Genomic DNA, 20,926 nt, shown 5'->3' with positions numbered 1-20,926 from the left:
TGGTTGATTAGTCAAAGGAATAGGGGATTTTGAAGGTGGAACAAGCATCAATGGAGTTATTGAAGTTGAAGTAGAGCCTAATCTTAGTCGTATCCTCTCTTTTCGAGCAACCATGTTAACTGCATCAGTAACATCTGTCCATGTAGTCTTGATTCCTGATTCGGAGGTAGCATCTTCTAGGCGATCAGCAAGCTTTTCTTGCAAAATGGGATCTACAGCCTTAAGGAATAATTCAATCTTTTGACCTTCCATACTTTGTTGGTCTTTAGCATCAAGTTGCCCAAATTTTCTTTCAAACTCATGGTGTAAAGCTGTTGCAGCTAAACCTTAGTCGGGTTTCTCAACTCAATCAGTGAAACTTTTCTTCGTCATTAAGCCAGAGTCTTCTAAGAAGAATTCTTTGCATAGGGCTTTTTTAAATGCAACCCAATCCGCATGTTGGTGAAAAAGACCATGGATTCTTTCTTGAAGACCATGCTTGGCTAGTCTGGCAAAATAGCGACTCCATGCATGTTGCGGTACACCAAAGAAGAGCATTTTCTCAACATACAAGCAAATAAAAACAGAGACATTTTGACCATTAAATTGTTTTAATTCCCACTCAACTTTCTCTAGGGTCTTGATAGCTGTGGAATCAATCTTCTCTTCGTCTTGCCTTTGTTGTTGTTGTTGTTGTTGTTGTTGTAACATTTGGATTTGTTGTTGCTGAGTCTGCTGCAATATGCGCACCAACTGTTGTAGAGTATCTCCTGAAGAATCCCCCATCTTGGAGCTCTCTTACACCGACCTTTACGTCGGGTTCACCAATGTCGCAATACATAGGATTGAAGGTCACCACAAGGGTTTGGCAAGAGAAGAATGTATGGGGGTTCAAGAGCTTAGACTCCGGAGATGGTAGAGATAAGAGAAGGGTAGAAGGTTTCAAGCCAAGTTCTTGAAGATGTTGATAGAGCTTTCAATTGTATGTTCTTAGCAAAGATCACAAGAGTATTATCTTAAATCAAGCTTGTTTTCTTGACTGTAAGAGCAATCACAAATTATAAAATCAAGTACAATATGCTGTCATGTATCATAAACAACTCTGTATCCCATCATTCATACATGATGCCATAGCATGAATTAACTTTACTAGGGACAAAAGCTTATGAGTTACTTATAAGGCTTGTAGGGCAAAGAGACTTGCTTTAAGAGAGCTTCAAATTGAGTTCCTGATAAGAATAAGTTACCACAGCCAAGAAATAAGAGAAAAAGATCCTCTTAATTCAACTCAAAGCATCTATGAATGATCTACAAACATTGCTCTGCCATAGGGGCACATAATACTTGCATATTTTGACAAGATGTCTTTTGTAGAGTAAGAAATGAATTAAAAGAACAATGCTGTAGCTAATTCTCTGAATGTGGCTAAAGATATCAGTCCCAAATCAGCCCAAATATATTTCGGAATCCACCTTTGATGATAGCATAAATCCCTTAACACGGTGTCGGTGCGTTTGGTGTCGAGAGTCCACCACGGGGGTAGGAGACAGCAGGGTGAAGGTAGATTCAGGAAGAGGAGTAGACGGAAGAGAAGGGGTTCGAAGAAATTGAAGACATAGAAGAATACTTTAAAAAAGAATTAGAAAATGTAAAAGAATACTAATAGAGATGAAGCTTGTCAGTTTCTTTCAACATTATGAGAAGATATAACTCTAATAGACAAAAACGTGTATAAAATAATACATTCCTCTATGCTGCTCAGATCGCCAATCTCTCGTTTTATATAAAATCCTCTCAAATTGACTGAAAGCTACATGCTTTCTTTTACATGTCATCCTAATCTAGAAGTTGTCCATAGTTTTATGGATTTTTACAAGAGAGAATATTTAAAATATCATAAATTGGCTAAACTTGTCCAAAAATCTAATATTTTTAAACCATGGACACTAACACTAATGTTTAAAATGGCATTGGCTCTCTAAATTAATAAGAAAGCCACACTCTAAATTTTTTTTACACAGTGTGCGCCTAGCGACACGACACTGTTTTATAGATATGCATTCAGCCTTGTACATAGTTTCCATAGGCTTAAACCAACATGAACCATTTGCTGTAAACTGAGAATAACCAATAGTAAATACATGCTTCGTTCCATTAAGAGGTGAGTACATCCTCTGAACAACACTACTGTAGCGCTGCATTACAGTAGTGCTTAATGAAAATCCAGGTCTTTGAATTCCCTTGCATTTGGAGCCAAAGGAGACTCTCGAAGCGTATCTTGATTTCTAGGATGATTAACACAAACAGTAAGAAATTGGATTGCTTTCCTCCTATCCTTGCGTCTGACTCTTGCATAAGTAGAACCATCATCAAGCACCTTTGTTTCTATACGCACTCCTGTAATATAGGGCTGTCCCAAAATCACTGTAGGAATTATCTTGCACAAAGAAGTGTTGCTCTTCTTGTACATCATCAATTGTCACTTTTACATTAGGACATACAGTATAAAGCTCTCTTGAAGAATTATTTGTAACCCTCATATGCCAACCATGATCAGCGTCCACAAGCCATGCACCATTTTCATACAATCCATGCTCAATGACATTTATCTCAGACCCATGGTCAAGTAAAGCAACACAAGGAGTTTCACATTCCCCTATTTTCACTACCGTTTCAGTGGTAGCCTTGGCCTAATGATTTCTTGTGTAATGACTTCGAGGAATAAATCCTAGAGTCTCTTTCCCATATTGTTGCATCTGCCTTACTCCACCATGCATATTGCTACAAGACTGCATTTTCAGCCACTTTCTTCTCTTTTTCAAATGCTGTCCACTGATTAGCAGCATCCTGCATAGATAATCCAGTACTTACTTCATGCTCATATTCAGTCCGAATACCTAACAAACCGGTTTTCTCTTCAAATTGTAGCAATGCACTAGTGGTATCACCAAGAAACTGACGCTTCCTCTTAATTATGTCAATGATCTCATCATGAAGTTCTCCCTTGGCAATGCCAAGCATCTCTCCAAAGGTGAATTCCACCCAACTGTTTAAGATCTGTTCTTCAAGAATCTTCTTAAGATTTGTGGCTGTTTCAATGTCAAACTGCAACTTATATCTTGGCTGCTTACTCTTTTTTTTGCCCTCTTATTTGCTATCTTGTTTTTGCTCCTGATTGGCCTCTTTCATAACATGCTCGGGAGGTGGCTGATTTGTAGCTTTAGGTTGATCCACACCTCTTCTTGTCACTCTTTTAGATGTCCTTGCATTATCTTCATCTCGTTTTCGTTTCTCTTTCACAAGTACATCTGTGTTTTGTACCTTTGCTAAATATGCATACACTGAATATGCATCTACTGGTGATTCCCATCCAGTTATGTCACGAATGTCTTGCCCTGCTTGAGATATTTCAGTGTTAGTAACCTTTCTCTTTTCAGCTGCATGTAAAGCACATATCCATATTTCGGCCTTTGGACCAACCATCACTTGGCCATGCATTCTATCCAACTGTAGACCAAAAGTAGAAGCATGTATTGCGGCATAAGCATTTCGAACAACCAAGTCTTCCAATAACTTTTGCATACCTCCCTTTCCAAAATTCAAAGCAAGAGGCAATCCCGTTTCTTGTGCATGTTTCTTGCCATCTTTCCAAAAGATGAGCTGTCGTGCCAAGGCCTCCTGATAGGCAGCACAATCCTTTCTCTCATGCTGCAAACTATCACACCACATACATGTTTTTTTTGGCTTAGGGGCTGCTGCCTGTCCCCTTTCCTCTTGTTATTTTTCATTCAATTTTGCAACCTTTAATTGAAGATCCTGCATGCCTTTGACCGATTTATCTAAGATATCTTCCCTAACAGAGGCAACAATAGCAGGTACAGCCATAGGGTTAGCCACAAAAGTGGGTGGCTTACTGGATACATCAACTGTCTTGCCCATAACAGTGGGCAAGCTAGAGACATGCAATCTTTATCTTCCTTTATGTTTTGCCACAAGTGCAGTAACAACTTCCTTGACATGTCTCCACTCTGTTTTCAGACCTGTCTTTGTAGTCTGATCCTCTAGCAAATCATCAAGCTTCTCTTGAAGCTTAGGATCAGCTGCTTGTAGAAACAATTCAATTTTCTGACTTGCAAGAGCTTGCTGTTCTGCAAGATCCAACTGGTCAAATTGACTTTCAAATTCTCTTAACAATTCTGTAGCCACAAGACCCTTATTGGGTTGTAAAACCCACTTCTGAAAAGTCTTGTGCGTAATCAGACTGGTATCTTCAATATAAATATTTTCCCTGAGTTTCTTCTTGAAAGCTACCCAGTCAGCATCCTGCATGTATAATTCAGTAATTTGCACTTTCAGTTCATGTACAGTGATCCAAATAAAATACCGGCTCCATGCAAGTTGAGCCACTCCAAAGAATTCCATCTTTTGAGCATAGGTATGTACATATACAAACACATTCCTGCCATTGAATAACTTCATCTCACGCTCAACTGCTTGTAGAGCGTTGATGTATTATTTAGAAAAGCTATTTAATCGGTAATTTGATTCACAAATTGAAGCACTACTCGAACTCGAAATTTCAAGTGGTTAAGAAGTGGCCCACCAATGGCCACTTTTCCGGTCGAAGGAAACATCACTAGAGATTGTGTTCAAAGGTTCTCCTATCTTGTCTTTCCTTCTTCTGACAACCTTTCACGTTGGGTTCACCAATGTCAGAGGGGTTTTTGTTGAAAGGCCGTATCCATCGGGGATTAGAGATAGAAGGAAGTAGAGATAGGAGATGAAAGAGAAGGAAAAGAATAGACAAGAGGTAAATATGACAAAGACAAAGCACAATGAATTAAATCAATATGTGTTGATAGAACATGGAATCCTTTGTCTGGCACTACTTAGAAGCATTCTTGAGGCATTAGATATTCTGGAGTTCCCTCGTAGACCAAAAACGTGGATCAAAATAACAGCTCCTTCTCTACTGCTCGGAACCCAAATCTCATGGCTCTGTTGGCTTTGAAAAGGGGGGTAAAACCGCAAGACATTTGTGCACGGATCTCCCAGATCACTCTTTCTTCCTCTTCCAGTTCAAACTGTAGTTTTCAGCCTGTCAATAGTGATTGCGACGTGCGCGATTTTGTCCAGCCTTCTTTTTTATGAAAAATCCAATAACTGGCTGAAAAAGCAACTTGCTTTTTTGCATGTCATCCTAATCTAGAAGCTTTTCTAGCTTTTTCAGATTTTTACAATAAATAATATAAAAAATAGGCTAAAATTGTCCAAAAATCTAGTATTTTTGGACCATTCATGCCACTTGTACTAGTACTAACAACTCAGATCACATTGACTCTCTTGATCAATAAGAAAGTCGGACGATGATGCATTCCAGAGTTTTTCACACCGTGTCCGCATAGTGGCATGACAACATCCACATTCTCAAATCCTAGCGAATCAAGTACAATTCCTTTGTAAATTTTGGGACCATTGTTAGCCCCAAATGACCAGCAACAAAAACCTCAATTTGCTCCTTATTTTGAGCACTCAAGGAGCCAAATTAAGACTTCAAACTTTGCATTGAAGTCGTCTTTGCTGTGGAGGACTGAATCTCTCTAGATCTGCTGTAATTTCACTGCTCTACAACAGTAGGGCTTCATGCATGCCTGAATTCATTATGTACACACTGAAGACAGGCTGGTAAATCCTAGTTTCTGTCTATAACACATAGGTTGGATTGCATTGCAGTGAACAAAGGCATCAGTTACTAGTGGAAATTGCATCCATAGGGGAGGAATTCTGAAATTTCATCAAGTAGCAGCTGGAAACTTCACCTCTTATCTCCTTTCCTTTTGTGCCAAGATCTGCTTTGGTACTAGAACTAGCCTTATTCTCTTTTTCTTTTTGCTTTATATTGTCTTATCCAAGCATGCTTTGACATTTTTTGATTTTCCGTAGTCCTATCCTATTGTGAGTGGTGCCCCTGAAGACCTAGGTTGCTTTATTGAGGTCAAGGTACACCACATTTTCAAAATAAACATCTTATTTGCTTTGGCCTCTAATCCATGCTTCTAGTGTGTGAATGTTTTGATTGATGGAAGAAGGAAGAAGCAACTAAAAATATCCTTTACTTCTTCTTCATCCATACCAAAAGTCTCTTTGGCAAAGGGCCTAGCTACATTTCTAGCCACCCTCCTTTCCTCTTCACTAACCTCACCTATAACCTATAAGAGACTGTTGAGACCTTTCCATGGGGATGTGCCAGAGGATGTATCTATTGAAATTCAGCTTGTTGTTGAGGAGTAGCCAAGTGTGTCTTTGTGGCATGGCTAGTTGCGATACATGAGTCAAACTAGAATGAAGGTGCCTTCTCGTTTGGGTTATTTCCCGTGTTTGAGGTATGCTGATTTTAACCATTGTAATCATTGTATATTTGGTAAGCATGCTCAAAGCTCACATAAAATGTATATTTAGATGTTTATCATCTTCAAGAAGGTAGCTCCCCTTTTCTTCTCTCCTTCTAATACCCCCATCGCATGGGCCCATGTACTTTAAGAATGCATCTTTGTCGATGTGAGTGTCAAAAGATGACGTACCAGCGAGACAGTAGGGTTTGCGAGGAGAAATACGAAGTGAACTCGGCAAACATGGAGAAGAGAAGAGAAGAGAGAAGAAACTCTGATGAGTGGAATGATGAAGTTCCGAATTATGGAGTGAATGTGATACAAGGGAATAAGGGTGCCGTAGCACAAGGAAGATGATGAAGACAGCCACAAACTACGAACCGCAATGTCCTCCTGAAGGGGTGTGAGGGCAGTGGAGAGGCAGGAGAGAAGAGGTGACGGACTGAATGAATCAGCTGTCGTGAATGAAATGAGAGAGTGGCCTATAAATAGGCATAGTCAGTCTAGGATGGCACCTCTTTTTGGGGCTGCAAACCCTAAACGCAAAACGCAGAAACGCAAAAACGCAAACTGTGGGTGAAGGGTTTCTCAACACCCCTTCTCAGGCCCAAAAAGGGGCACAAGAGAAGAGTGAGGTGGAGATGCAATGCTACATGCTGAAGAATGCTCATGCAGCAGGTGTCACTTGGACAGTGTCCCTCGTGGGAAAATTGTTCACTTGCCCAAGTGCCCTAGTACAAAGATGATGAAAACATGTTATGCATAGAAGGAATGTCGGACTTTGTGTGGTGCCGAGAATCATAAGGATATGCCCGTACTCGATCTCGGGAGGTGGCTCCATGCTAACCAAGTGACGAAGGCAAGAATAGAAGAGGAGGAAGAAGATATAGAGGATCCCTAAGATCCAAGATTTCCACCGGAAAGGGAATTTTTAGTAAAAACCAGTAGACCGAGTGAATTGGAGAACCCGAAACACAACCTTGGGAGAGAAGGCACTAGCTCCGACATCCATGCTGGAAGGAATACGAAGGTCTCGTCACCAAGTTGCGGTTGAACCTCCGAGGTCCCGATCTAGGTAATTCTTGAAGATCCTTGGTATCAGTAGAAGAGATGACTGGTCAAAGACAGCCACTCCAAGAAGGTAGAGAATGGGTGAAGAACTTCATGTGGAGTAGGTTCCCCCTCTGAGATGGGAGGTGGAGGGGCCCCTGTTGAAGTCGAAGAAGATGATGATGCCCCCTCTGAGGGCCAAGAAATAACATTCCCCTTTGAATCCCCCTTTGAAGTAGATAGGAAATCCAAAAACTCATGGATCACGGACTCCGAAATGTCTAATGACAAAGAAAGTGCTGCCGGTCGTGCTGAAGAAGGTATCTGGGGTGCCGAAGAGCTCCTAGAGGTAGCCTCTCAAACCTAAGTGGTCGAGGGTGGGGAAGAGTGGGGCTCAAAATGAGCAAGAGGTGGGCAACAGTCATTGTCTCTCAATGGAGCAGACTGGGTAGCCGAAGAAGAGAAAGGAGTTGAGCAGCCATTGTCTCTTGAAGGAGTAGACTGACGAGGAGACGGTATCAAACAATCATTGTCTCTTGATGGAGCGGATTGCATAACCGCGGGCCGTGGTAGCCACTGTACCCGAAAATAGGTGGGAGAAGACTGCCGCTAGCATTGCGACGATCTCCAAGAGGTCGTAGCGCCAATCGATCCTCCATGTGCTCGAAAGGACTTAGTGTGCATCGGATGCGTCTTATTGCCTTGAGCATAGTACTATGATAGCCGATACAAAACAATTTTTGCGTCCTAGAAAGGAGAGGTGGCACAAGGAGTGCGTGGTGGAAGACGCATATACTTCGGGGGGGTGGGGAGCAAAGGTCGAAGTCCGCAATCTTCGGTGATGTGTCTGGTGATGCCATAGTAGGAGCGCCCAGTAGTCTGGACATCTGTTGGTAAAGAAGCCATGGATACCAGTGTGCCTTTCTGAAGAAGGAAGAGGTCAGCCTTAAGGGGTGTGAGGGCAGTGTGAAACACGAACCGCAATGTCTGCCTCAAGGGGTGGAAAGGCGGGAAGTGAGCTGCTTGTGGGAGGAAGATGCGACTAGTAGTAAGAGATTGCAACCAGTAGAAAAAAGCAGGTGAGGAGATAGAAAGACTAAAAATGTAGGAAGCAGGAGAGAGAAAAACTAAAAACGCAGGTAGGACAGCCTGCAGGAGAGAGAAATACTAAAAACGTAGGTAGCAGGAGAGAGAGAGACTAAAAACGCAGGCAGGACAGCCTGCAGGAGAGAGAGGCTAAAAACGTAGGCAGCAGGACTGCAATGACGTGGCAGGTTGTACGGCAGCAGGTCTGCACAGGAACAGCAGTTGCCTGTCTGGAATCGGCTCCAAACTGCGTGAAAAGGGCTTGAAACGAGACGCCAACTGATGGAGACAGCAATGGACAGCTTCGGCTGAGATGTCCTCCGCGAACAGGGTGTGGGCAGCTCTTGTTTAGGTGGGATTTGAGACTTTGATTGTCTGCCATAACTTTTCTCTGTCATGGTGTCATGTAGCTGATGTACATGCTCTTTGTCACCTCCTTTGAGCAATCCAAGCTGGGTGGTTCTAACAATGGCTTAGTGATGAAAGTTAAGGTCACAGCTCAGCTTGTTCTAGGATGTCATGGAGGAGTATAGGATCTAAAATCTCATTGGGGCATCTTCTTGTAAGAATATCTTTTGTCTATTACGTCTTTACTCCATAACTGGGTCATGTGCGAAGGATATAGAGTAAAGTGATATCTTAAATTCTTTAAAGATGCACAGGATAAGAGTTGATTGCATCTTGACAATGTTCCATCAAAACTTCAGATCATGTTTCAAGTTTGCCTCTAATGAAGCTGTGCAATTCTAAACCAGTAACAGAATCTCGTCATATAAGTGATTCTTGCTGTCAGGTATTATCCCAAGGTCTGCTGCCAACATTTTTGAATATGCAATAAATGACAAGGATCATGAATATCATATATCGATGAGTTACATCCAAATCTACATGGAAACTGTGAGCTTCTCTCTGATCTTAAATTACTGGAACTTGTATGAACTGTCACTTGAATATTGCAATTCATCTGTATGTTTGGTTCTCTTTCCTGTTTCAATTCTATGCAGTGCGTGCTTCACAAACTTATGTTTGAAAAATTCACAGATGTATATAAAATTTCAACTTGTTCAGATGTATACAGAATGCATACAGATTTACAAAATTTCAAATCCCTCAGCTGCATGTGGATTGTAAGATTAGTTTATTGCAAGGATACTTAGGCTTGGTGAATTTTGTTCACAGATACAAGATCTTCTTAACCCTGAAACCTCAAACCTTCAAATTCGTGAAGGTGAAGATGGAGAAATTTTCATTGCAGGTGTGCATGAGGTGTGTTGCTGTTGTAGGAAATAGAGCGATGTGTATGTGGTTGTCTGCTGTTATTTCCCGTTAGTGGATTGTGGCTAGAGTTTTAGCTTCCCCCTCCTCAGCCAAGACCAGATTCACATTCTTACAGTACACAAGTAACTTGTATATATGTATGACTTTTTTCTTTGAATATGAACAGATTGAAGTTAAGTCGCTTGAAGATGTGGTAACGTTATTGATGCTAGGTGACTGCAATCGTCGCTATTCCTTCACTAAGCTGGTAGATTTTATATTATATATCATTGGTTTTATGTGTTTCAGTGTTAGTGATAAGTTGAATTTTTTCATTGTGGGTTTTCTATTTGGTCATTTGTAAAATTCTTAATTGCTACACCATCAAGAATATAAACAGAAGAAGAAAGAGAGAGTGATAAAAATGATATTCAAATCTCGTTTTTTGTCACCAATATCAGTTCCTTTGCATCTGAATGCCAATGTCATGAACAATAAATATGTATTTGGACACCATTTTAGGTAGAAAAAAATCATGAAAGTGGTTTCTTGTTTCCTTTCACTTGTGTCACAAGGATTGCAGGTTCGGTCTTTTGAAGAAAATTAACATTGTGGGGATCACGTTTCTGATAAATAAGATGATTTTTTTGAGTTGTAGCTTCCTTTTACCAGCATTTTGGTTACTAACATATCCAATATGCAGCCATAAGCTTTGAAGCGAGTGTTAAGTGGTGATTGTTGTTTTCATGATGGACAAGTTTAGACTGAAAAGTCATCTTGTCCTTCAATGAAATGCAATGGGGAGATCCATTCTCCCACTAGTTGGTTTTTTTGTCTTCCTCTGTCTAAGCTACGATCAAGAGTTGTGTACACTAGGGTTTTGTTTTCAAATTGCTTTCACATGGAAGCATCATGGATGGTGGGCTAAATCTAGGTTCTCAAGTCACAGTTGAATCTGGTTCTTCCAAGATTTTGATTGCCAAGTGGCATTACTAGGATACAGCACAATCACAAGAATTTCTGTCTCAGGAGATCTTCATATGCAGCCTCTAAGTGGGCTAAAGGCTGTACGTTAGTAGAAAAGGCAGACAATTGGGCAAAAAGAGTGTTCTGGACCAAGCATGATCATCTTGGGAGGGAGCAGAGAGGTTTCTGATCCTGGGTGATGGCAGGGGCATGATAGATGCTAGGTCTGGTGTCATGCAAGAGCTCTGTTGTCCATGTTTAATGTTTTGAAGGTATAGATGGGTTTTGATCTTGAGCTTCCTTTTCTCTTTTGGATGTCTTTTTTACCCCCACCTCTTTTTCAGCTTTCCAGTTCAAAGTGCAGCTTTTGTAAAGCAGTCATTCTCTATAAAAAGCATCTAGCAATCTTTTGCTTTCTGCTTAAACCAGTGGTTCCTGTTGGTAAGTCTGATTATTAATCTAGTATCCTCAGATTGGTAGACAGTCAGTGCACCAAGATCCAAGCAATGTCCATTGCTTAAAAACACACATCATACAAAAATTGTCATAGCACGAATTCAAACAAATGCATTCTTGTGATAATCCAGTTTGGGGGTAAAGACCTTCCGACAGACATTTGAAAGATTATGAATGCTTGCATGGTTTGTTACAATGGGGGCTGGTGATTTCGTGATTGTACTTGGCATAAACCCTGGGGCTTACTTCTCAAGCATAAAATGTCTATCATGATATGAATGCGAAAGCAGTGGTGTAGACAGTAGCACTGAGAAGTTTCAAATTGTTAAATTCCAAGAATCTACTTCTTGAACAAGTCATGAATTCTTGATTAGAGATCTTACAAAAACCAAACGTACTACATTAAAATTTTTTTGAACACTCACTGAAACCGCCCTGTTGTACAATGAGATTAACAAGAATGTGGATATGCACAAGTAGGGAGTAGGCTATATGTATACGGAGGACAAAAAGGGAAAGGGGGGGGGGGGGGGTCAAAAGATGACGTATCAGCGAGATAGCAGGATTTGCGGGGAGGAACACGGAGTGAACTCAGCAAACATGGAGAAGAGAAGAGAAGAGAGAAGAAACTCTGATGAATGGAATGATGAAGTTCCGAATCATGGAGTGAATGTGATACAAGGAAACAAGGGTGCTGTAGCACAAGGAAGATGATGAAGACAGCCATGGATCACGAACCACAATGTCCTCCTGAAGGGGTGTGAGGGTAGTGGAGAGGCTGGAGAGAAGAGGTGACGGACTAAATGAATCAGCCGTAAGGAATGAATGAGAGCGTGGCCTATAAATAGGCATAGTCAGTCTAGGATGGCGCTCCTTTTTGGGGCTGCAAACCCTAAACGCAAAACACAGAAACGCAAAAACGCAAACTGCGGGTGAAGGGTTTCTCAACGCCCCCTCTCGGGCCCAAAAAGGGGAACAAGAGAAGAGTGAGATGGAGATGCAATGCTACATGCTGAAGAATGCTCATGCAATAGGTGCCATTTGGACAGTGTCCCTCGTGGGGAAATTGTTCACTTGCCCAAGTGTCCTAGTACAAAGATGATGAAAACATGCAATGCATAGGAGGAATGTCGGACTTTGTGTGGTGCCGAGAACCATAAGGATATGCCCGTACTTGATCTCGGGAGGTGGCTCCATGCTAACCAAGTGACGAAGGCAAGAATAGAAGAGGAGGAAGAAGATGTAGAGGATCCCTAAGATCCAAGATTTCCACCGGAAAGGGAACTTGCAATAAAGACCAGTAAATAGAGTGAACTGGAAAACCCGAAACACAACCTTGGGAGAAAAGCCACTAGCTCCGTGCATCCATGCTGGAAGGAATACGAAGGCCTTGTCACCAAGTCGCGGCTAAACCTCCGAGGTCCTGATCTAGGTGGTACCTGAAGATCCTGGGTATCAATAGAAGAGATGACTGGTCGAAGACAGCCATCCCAAGAAAGTAGAGGATGGGTGAAGAACTTCATCGGGAGTAGGTTCCCCATCTAAGGTGGGAGGTGGAGGGGCCCCCACTGAAGGCGAGGAAGAAGTAGATGCCTCCTCTGAGGGCAAAGAAATAAGATTCCCCTCTGAATCCCCCTTTGAAGCAAATAGGGAATCCAAAAACTCATGGATCACGGACTCTGAAATGTGTGATGATGAAGGAAGTGCAGCCGGTCGAGCCGAAGAAGGTATTTGGGGTGTCAAAGAGCTCCCAGAGGGAGCCTCTCGAACTTGAGTAGTCGAGGGTGGGGCTTAGAATGAGCAAGAGGTGGGCAATAGTTGTCTCTCAAGGGAGCAGACTTGGTAGCCGAAGAAGGAGGAGTTGAGCAGCCACTATCTCTCGAAGAAGCAGACTGACGAGGAGACGGTATCAAACAATCACTGTCTCTCGGTGGAGTGTACTGCAGAGCCCGTCGTGGAAGCCACTGTACCTGAAAATAAGTGGAAGAAGACTGCCGCTAGCTTTGCGACGATCTTGAGGAGGTCGTAGCGCCAATCGATTCTCCATGTGCTTGAAAGGACTTAGTGCGCATCGGATGTGTCTTATTGCCTTGAGCATAGTACTCGGATAGCCAATGTAGAACAATCTCTGTGGCTCAGAAAGGAGAGGTGGTGCAAGGAGTGCCTGGTGTAAGATGTATATACTCCGGGGAGGTGGGGAGCAAAGGTCGAAGTCGACAAGCATTGGTGGTGTGTCGGGTGATGCCACAGTAGGAGCACCCAGTAGTCTGGTCATTTATTGGTAAAGAAGCCATGGATACCAGTGTGCCTTGCTGAAGAAGGAAGAGGTCAGCCACCATGAACCACGAACCGCAATGTCCGCCTCAAGGGGTGGGAGGGTAGTGGAAGGGCTGGAAGTGAGTTGCCAGTGGGAGGATGATGCAACCAATAGTAAGAGGTTGCAACCAATAGAAAAACGCAGGTAAGGAGATAGAAAGACTAAAAATGCAGGCAATAGGAGAGAGAAAGACTAAAAACGCAAGTAGGACAGCTGGCAAGAGAGAGAAAGACTAAAAACGCAGGTAGCAGGTGAGAGAAAGACTAAAAACGCAGGAAAAAACAACAGCAGCAGTCAATATGTTGAAATCAGCTCCGAATAGTGTGTGATAGGCTGGAAACAGGTGCTAGACTATTGTAGACAGCAATGGCCAGCTTGGACCACGGTGTCCTCCGTGTTTGGAGTGTGGGCAGCAAGCTGAAATACCTGAAATCTGCAAAAACGAGATTGTTTTCTGAATGGAGAGTGACCAGCAACAATCGCTCTGCTGTAAACAACTGCAAACTACGGGTGGAAGGCTGGAAACAGGCGCCAGACTGTAGATAACAGCAAGGGACAGCTGAGACTACGATGTCCTCCGCAAAAGGGGTGTGGGCAGCAAGCTGAAAACACCTGAAAACTGCAAAAACGAGATGTTGATGCAGCGGAAGAAGAAGAGAAGTGGATGCCGAACCCGCCACCGGTGTTTGCCTTCACTGGAGTGGAGGAGCTTTGTTGCTGTTTGAGCAGATCCAACTCTGATACCATGTCAAAAGATGACATACCAGTGAGATAGTAGGGTTTGCGGGGAGGAACATGGAGTGAACTCGGCAAACATGGAGAAGAGAAGAGAAGAGAGAAGAAACTTTGATGAATGGAATGATGAAGTTCCGAATCATGGAGTGAACGTGATACAAGGGAACAAGGGTGCCGTAGCACAAGGAAGATGATGAAGACAGCCACGAACCACGAACCGCAATGTCCTCTTGAAGGGGTGTGAGGGTAGTGGAGAGGCTGGAGAGAATGAATGAGAGAGTGGCCTATAAATAGGCATAGTGAGTCTAGGATGGCGTCTCTTTTTGGGGCTGCAAACCCTAAATGCAAAACAGTAGAAACGCAAAAACGCAAACTGCGGGTGAAGGTTGAAGGGTTTCTCAACAGGGGGGGTCTGGGGTGTTGGTCTCTCTATGTCCTGAATATCTGAGTGGTGTATAAGTTGGGGTTGTGGCAGTTTATGGTGGATTGGGCCTCCATGGAGTGCAGCCTTTGTGCAATCTGTAGTCCTACTCCATGGTAGTGGGAAAAGAGAGGGAGGGAGGGAGGCAGGTGATAAGAATATTTTGCATTTATGAAAGATGATTATTTGTAAAATCTTAGCTCTTATTTGCCTTACTTGCAGAATGCTCACTCATCGAGAAGCCATGTGGTTGTCATAATAACTGTGGAAAAAAAAACAGTAAGGCCTTATGATCCCAGAAAAGTTCCAGCAGATCGGAAAAGGGTGCCCAAGGGAATGGCAGAAAAGTGAGATGATTATTTTATTAAATACATTGGTTGTATGAAATCTTGTTTAATGTTGAAGTTGTTTACCGTCATATGATTGTCCTGTTATGCATTCTATGTAGAAGTGATTGACACACTCCAAGTTACAATGTGACTATAAGCCTTCTTGGGTGCTGAGAGCATTCTTTCGCATGTAGGATTTTAGTAGGAAAGCTATTCCTGGTTGATCTTGCTGGTTCTGAACGTTTAAAAAAAAGTGGTTTGTACCTCAAACTTACCAGAAACATTTTTATAGCTTAACTAAGAGATACTCAACTAACACAATACTACATATGACCGTACATAAATTTCATGTAAATTAAAGACTGATTTTTTTTTTGTGGAATATATTTCAAGTTGCTGTGGTTGTACTTCATATTTTCCTTATTCTTTTGCATGGATCAGGATCAGAAGGCCTTCGTGCAACTGAGGCTATGAGTGTAAACATGTCTCTCACAGCGCTTGGTATGTGCTTTCCTATTCCATCAGATGTCCAATTTATGAGTAATGAATCAGACTGTTGCTTTTCATAGTGTTTTGATGTTTAGCTTTTAAGGTTGCCTTTCACTATCCATCTGTTTCACTAGCTTTCACTGACAAGTGTCTGGTTATCACAGGAAAATGCATCAGTGCACGTGCAGATCCTTCTGTTACACATGTGCCATTCCGTGATTCAAAGCTCACACGTCTTTTACAAGAATCTCTAGGAGGTATAACATGGGACTTGACAAATAGAGAGGTGGCCTAAGGCATACCTGAGCACTGAAAATGGAGCTAATAGTTTGTTGTATTTTGCTGTGTAAGAAATTGGGATTGTGCATTTAAACTTCAGGAATCTAGTGTAGCAGCATAGATTTAGTATTAAAAAATAAGGATAACTAAAATTCTTAGGAGACTCCTCAAGATTATGAGAATTTGTAGCTGCCCTTTTTTTTACAACCTTGCATCAGTTCCAAATGAGGATTGATTCAGATTGGGCCATGTAGCCAGAGTACTCTGAGATTATCTGTTAATCACATTTGTGATTTCCTGATTAGCTTTGGATTCCTTGCTTATGTGGGTTTGCAATGCAGAGGTTGTGCTATTTGGAAGATGTGTTTTCAAGGGGAGATCCAATATTGGTGGATGTACCCAGGGAGTTTGTGGATAGTTTCCTGGTTGTGCTCAGGAACAATGTCATCGTTCTTTTCCTGACATAAGGAGGGGGCTAACTATGTCTTACTCGGAAAAAAACATGACAGTACATTGGCTCAGTTATAGAGTTACAGCCTCTCAAGGTGGCATGTGTGAAATTGGGGAGAGAAACTAAGGCAGGGGAGTGTAGATGCACTAGCGGGACCATTTCTATCTTGAACTGCTAGGGGATCTCCGAATATGAAGAAACATTTTTGTAAAATCTTGCTAGTGCTGCTGATGTGGAGCTCTTTGTCCATGAGTTTTATGCTATGTGAACATGGCAGTACACGGGCTTAGTAGTAGATGTGGAGAAGAGTAAGAGGTCATGGCAATGTAGGAGCTACATTAGATAGGACACAACCTCTCAAGGTGGCATGGGTGAAATAGGGGAAAGAAACCAAGGCGAGGAAGTGTAGATCCATATTGGGACCATTCCTATCGTGAAGAACATGCTAGGGAACCTCCAAGTATCAGAAAACACCTTTCTAAGATCTTGCTAGTGCCGTTATTGCAAATTGTTTGTTCATGAGTCTTATGCTACATGGCCTAGGTATGCCTGGTTCTAGCATTGGTCCATGGTGATGTAGGGCCTAGCATATGGTGGATATATGTGATAATAAATGGATCTTCAAAATAATGAGATGCCTCAAGTAAGTTCTTAACAGCCTAACTTCTCCCCATCTGTCTCCATCTCCCGGGTCATCTCTCAGCATTCTCTTTTTTTCATGGATAATCATCATTTGGCATATTTCTCTTTGGGCTCTCTTTTGTCTTGTTGTGGACAGAAATCTTTGTCCCTCCATAGATCTTCATGAGACTTGTGGTGGACAACACCTCTTTGAAAACACCAACAACCCAAAGCAACCCAATAGCAGCCCTCGACCTTGATCCCACCCCCTGCTATTGCAGGGATTTTAGTCGAAAGATTGTATCCATTGGGGATTAGAGAGAGAAGGAAGTAGAGAATAGAAGATAGAAGAGAAGAAAAAGAATAGGCAGGAGATTCAAATGAATCCCAAGAATGTTGGAAATCAAGTTCTCTTCAAGACAGGTCCAATACATCATGAATCAATCATAAAACCTTCTGCCAAGTCTACCAAAGCCTTTACATAAGATAAAGACAAGGCTCAATGATTTAGACTCTGCATGTATTACATGTAAACCCTGCTATACATCCAAGACGAAGAGTCCAAACAATCGAAATGTCAATAAATTTAGATGATTTCTTGGTAGGAGAAGCCCAAGTACTTCTCCTAGGAGCACTATGTATTGATAGAACATGAAAAGGGAAACAAAAGCCTTGTATGGGACTCCAAATACACTTCAGCCATGTGTATTCCTGGTTATTACAATAGTCATAGTTGATCATTTGATGGATAAAATCCAAGACAAATGGTTCTTGGATTATCTAGCCAATGTCTATTGCTACTTGTAAGTAATCTCCAAGCATTAGATCTCTTGGAGCTCCTTGTTATACCCAAAAATATGCACCAAACACTAGCTTCTTTTCTGTTGCTCAGATGGCAAATCTAGTTGTTCCGTTGGCATCAAAAGCGGGGTAAAGTGCTAGGATATCTAGTCAGAATTCTCCCGGATTGCTCCTCCTCTCCTCTCGCTCGGAGTGTTGTTTGCTGCCTGAGAACTGCGATCGCGTTGTGCGAATTTGGGAGCCCTTTTTTTAAAAAAATGAGATTTCCCAAAACTGGCTGAAAAGCCACTTGCTTTTTGCATGTCACCCTATTCTAGAAGTTTACTATACCTTTTGAGGATATTTATAAGAAATAATGGCCAAAATATCAAAAATAGGCTAAAATGGTCAAAAAATCCCATATTTTTGAACCATCCATACTATAGACACTAACACTAATGATGACTAATATGACATTGACTCTCTAGATTAATAAGAAAGCTAGATGATGATATACTCTAGTGTTTTTCTCATTGTGTCCATGTAGCGGCACGACACCACGGGCGTTGCCCCCCTGCTTTTTGTCCTCTTTTTCCTAGACTTCCATAAGCACAATGTTCATGTTAGACTTGACCTCAGAGTATGGAGATCAGATGCAGAGTGCCTTGCTTGAGCACATTACTACTAGCTCCATAGGGGGGGATTTTGACTCTAATGCCAAAGCATTCCTAATAAGCCCCAAATGGGAGTGAGGAGTACCCTTACACTGGTCAATGCTCGTATACAAAGAAAGAAATTCAAGCATTCAGATCTCCTAAGAATAGATCCAGTCCAGACTTAGGATCTTCCTGATTGCAGGAGGCCTATGTTGAAATCTAATACTTCTCAACCTTTCCACGGTGAACTCTGCCATCAAGGCTATTGATTCTCCTATCTCTACGGAACCTTTTCCACAAAAAGGTCTTCATTTAAGATTGTTAATCCAAGTTTCCCTACAGGAAATACCATTTCAATGCTTTGTCATAGTTCTTTTACAATCCAGGGTTAGCAATTTGATGTAGGAATTAGTGCTGTATCATGTTTATTAAAGTACTGATTCTATCCAGGTAATACGAAGACATCGCTCATCGTCAATATTGCTCCTTGTTCTGAATATGTTCAAGAAACTCTGTCTTCCTTGCAGTTCGGCATACGGGTAAGGACTCCAAAAAGGCCTACGTGAAATTTTGATGTCTGTTGGGAAAGCTCTCTTAGCTAATGCAGACCTAAATGGACAGGCCATGAAAGTGGGGTCCAGAGCTATTTTGAACTTTGAGGAGGAGTTTCGTGTGCTAAACAAAGACTTGCAAGAGGAACCCCAACCTAAAGAGGCAGAACAAAGATTTGAGGTAAATTTTCTTGTTACTCTGAAATGGTTAAAAAAGAGAAACATGACCCACGTTGGCATGTTAGCCTTTCAAAAAGGAAGGATAGCACACCTCTTTACATTATGGTAACAATATGTATGTCTCTGTGCTCAGTTGTTAGGAGTTTTATGCAGATCACATTAAACTTGTACATTCTGAAAGGTAATTATTTAGGTTGCACCATGTGAAGCACATGAGATGAAGCATTCCCAAGATCCAACCAATCCTCTATCCCAAGCAAAGGAGCTTCAAGCATTGTTAGAGTTAGAGAAAGACCAAGCTACAAAATGCAACAATCTTACAGAGCATAAACGGAGGAAAAATCAAGAGAAAAAGGACAGGTAATTCATTTTTGTGTAAAGTTTGAATTTCATACTTTTGTGAAAAGGAGTGCACCCTTTTTGACCTCTAATGTTTTTACTGCAAAATGACAGGAAAAATATCATAAGGATTGCTGTGAAAGATGATGCCTTGGGACTCAATTCCAAGGATGTCAGTGTAACTTGCAGAGAGGTTCTTCATCTCTGACTTCACCTTCTTTTGTGAGTTATTTATATATTATACAGGGTGATGTTAAAAGATTATGCCTTTTCACTGTGTTGCGCTCAAAAATGCAGGAAGAGATCTGTGAACCTCAAAAATCATACAAGAAACATTATGTTGATGAGTTGCAGAATGTATGACTTCGTAAGCTCCATCTAGTCATTATGTCAATGAATACTGCTGGGTAATTAGAAAGCTGTAATTAAGTCATTTCCTTCTAACAGATGCAGTTCAAGTAGCACGAAACATAATAGAAGATTATTTGAGTATATTTTGGAAAAGTTCAAATTTCAAGTTCAAGGATGTTGATATGGGGCATCATTAATAGTGTCATTTTGTGATGAAGCATATGTGTTTTTATAGAGGTGGAGAGAAAATGTGTATGTTTCTGGTTAAATAGTTTTCTAATACTGGTAAGCCTTCAAAATGATATAATGAATCAAGTTGTCAAATTGTGCACTTGGATGTTATGTCTAGCAGCCATAGATTTTGCCTTACAATATTGATGTAAAAGGATGGCACGGTTTACTGCAGGAAAAACGAACAGTGGAGGTAGTTGCAGGCTCCCAGCTTATGGCAAACTCTGCTGCCAGGGTGCTGAAGTCTCTTAGTTTAATTGATGAGTTTTTTACTAAAAAATAGTTTCTGCAGCTGTTGCAGAACCACCTTAATATGAATCCTGGTCATAGGAGTCTTGGATCGATTCTTTTCTAGTTGTTAACGTGTAAGGGGGTCTTACAAGCGAAGTTGTACATCCTGTCATGTAACGTAGTCTGTGTTCAGTGAACAAAATATTGTATGCTGGAAAGCTGTCACTGTACTTTCTTGTCAATTTGTATTCCCAAATCAAGTAGCTATTGCATCTAAGCTACCTCACATGCTATCATAGCAACACCCTTGTACTTTGTGATTGTACTCGCTAATGCAATTTTTAATTACTACAACTCACTACACTCCCAAAGGAAAACACATAGCCACTAGAGGACTTCTTGTTAGACACACATTGGCTGCCCAATTTGCATCAATATAATCAAATATTTGCACCACAGTGTTAGCCTTATAAAAGATAAATACTAGAGTTGTAAAAAGATATTATAGTGCTCCTAATGACTCTTCGTATCAAACATCTCCTTTGGAAGGTGTCTCCATGAGTAAGAGAGGGATTTAGATCATTATTCTATTTTATCATTGAGATATTAAAATGCAAGATATCATTGTTGTAAGATATGACATCGTTGCCTTAGACATATGTCCATGAAAGGAATGAAAGTAATTACTTGTTTGTAATTTTTTTTCTCTTGATTACTCATTTTGATTCATGTGATCATTGTCTTTATGGCAAATAAATATGTAATTCACACAAAAAGTTGGG

General features: G+C 41.4%; 1 protein-coding gene across 6 annotated transcripts in view; it reads left to right on the top strand.

Moving 5' to 3' along the window:
* The window catches only part of LOC148025610 (kinesin-like protein KIN-UA), a 30,186-nt gene extending 9,492 nt beyond the window's left edge, over positions 1 to 20,694 (top strand). The window contains exons 5-17 of one of the 6 annotated variants that reach the window (XM_087692817.1): positions 9,298 to 9,401; positions 9,684 to 9,770; positions 9,949 to 10,029; positions 14,879 to 15,003; positions 15,180 to 15,241; positions 15,427 to 15,486; positions 15,639 to 15,731; positions 18,712 to 18,800; positions 18,883 to 18,993; positions 19,186 to 19,352; positions 19,446 to 19,524; positions 19,629 to 19,698; positions 20,089 to 20,694. In XM_087692817.1, the coding sequence (XP_087548943.1) occupies positions 9,298 to 9,401; positions 9,684 to 9,770; positions 9,949 to 10,029; positions 14,879 to 15,003; positions 15,180 to 15,241; positions 15,427 to 15,486; positions 15,639 to 15,731; positions 18,712 to 18,800; positions 18,883 to 18,993; positions 19,186 to 19,352; positions 19,446 to 19,524; positions 19,629 to 19,694 (1,124 nt within the window). In that variant the 3' untranslated portion in view covers positions 19,695 to 19,698; positions 20,089 to 20,694. The remainder of the gene's footprint in view (positions 1 to 9,297; positions 9,402 to 9,683; positions 9,771 to 9,948; positions 10,030 to 14,878; positions 15,004 to 15,179; positions 15,242 to 15,426; positions 15,487 to 15,638; positions 15,732 to 18,711; positions 18,801 to 18,882; positions 18,994 to 19,185; positions 19,353 to 19,445; positions 19,525 to 19,628; positions 19,699 to 20,088) is intronic. The other 5 variants (XM_087692815.1, XM_087692814.1, XM_087692816.1 and 2 more) reach the window with 5 other exon arrangements.
* The last annotated feature ends 232 nt before the right edge of the window (positions 20,695 to 20,926 follow it).

The sequence above is a fragment of the Lygodium microphyllum genome, chromosome 14 (genome assembly GCF_053477565.2).
Source record: "Lygodium microphyllum isolate KBCC chromosome 14, Lygodium_microphyllum_v1.1.10, whole genome shotgun sequence".
Taxonomy (NCBI): Eukaryota; Viridiplantae; Streptophyta; class Polypodiopsida; order Schizaeales; family Lygodiaceae; genus Lygodium; species Lygodium microphyllum.
Note: the sequence above shows the minus strand (reverse complement) of the source record. Positions and strands in the feature narration are given on the sequence as shown.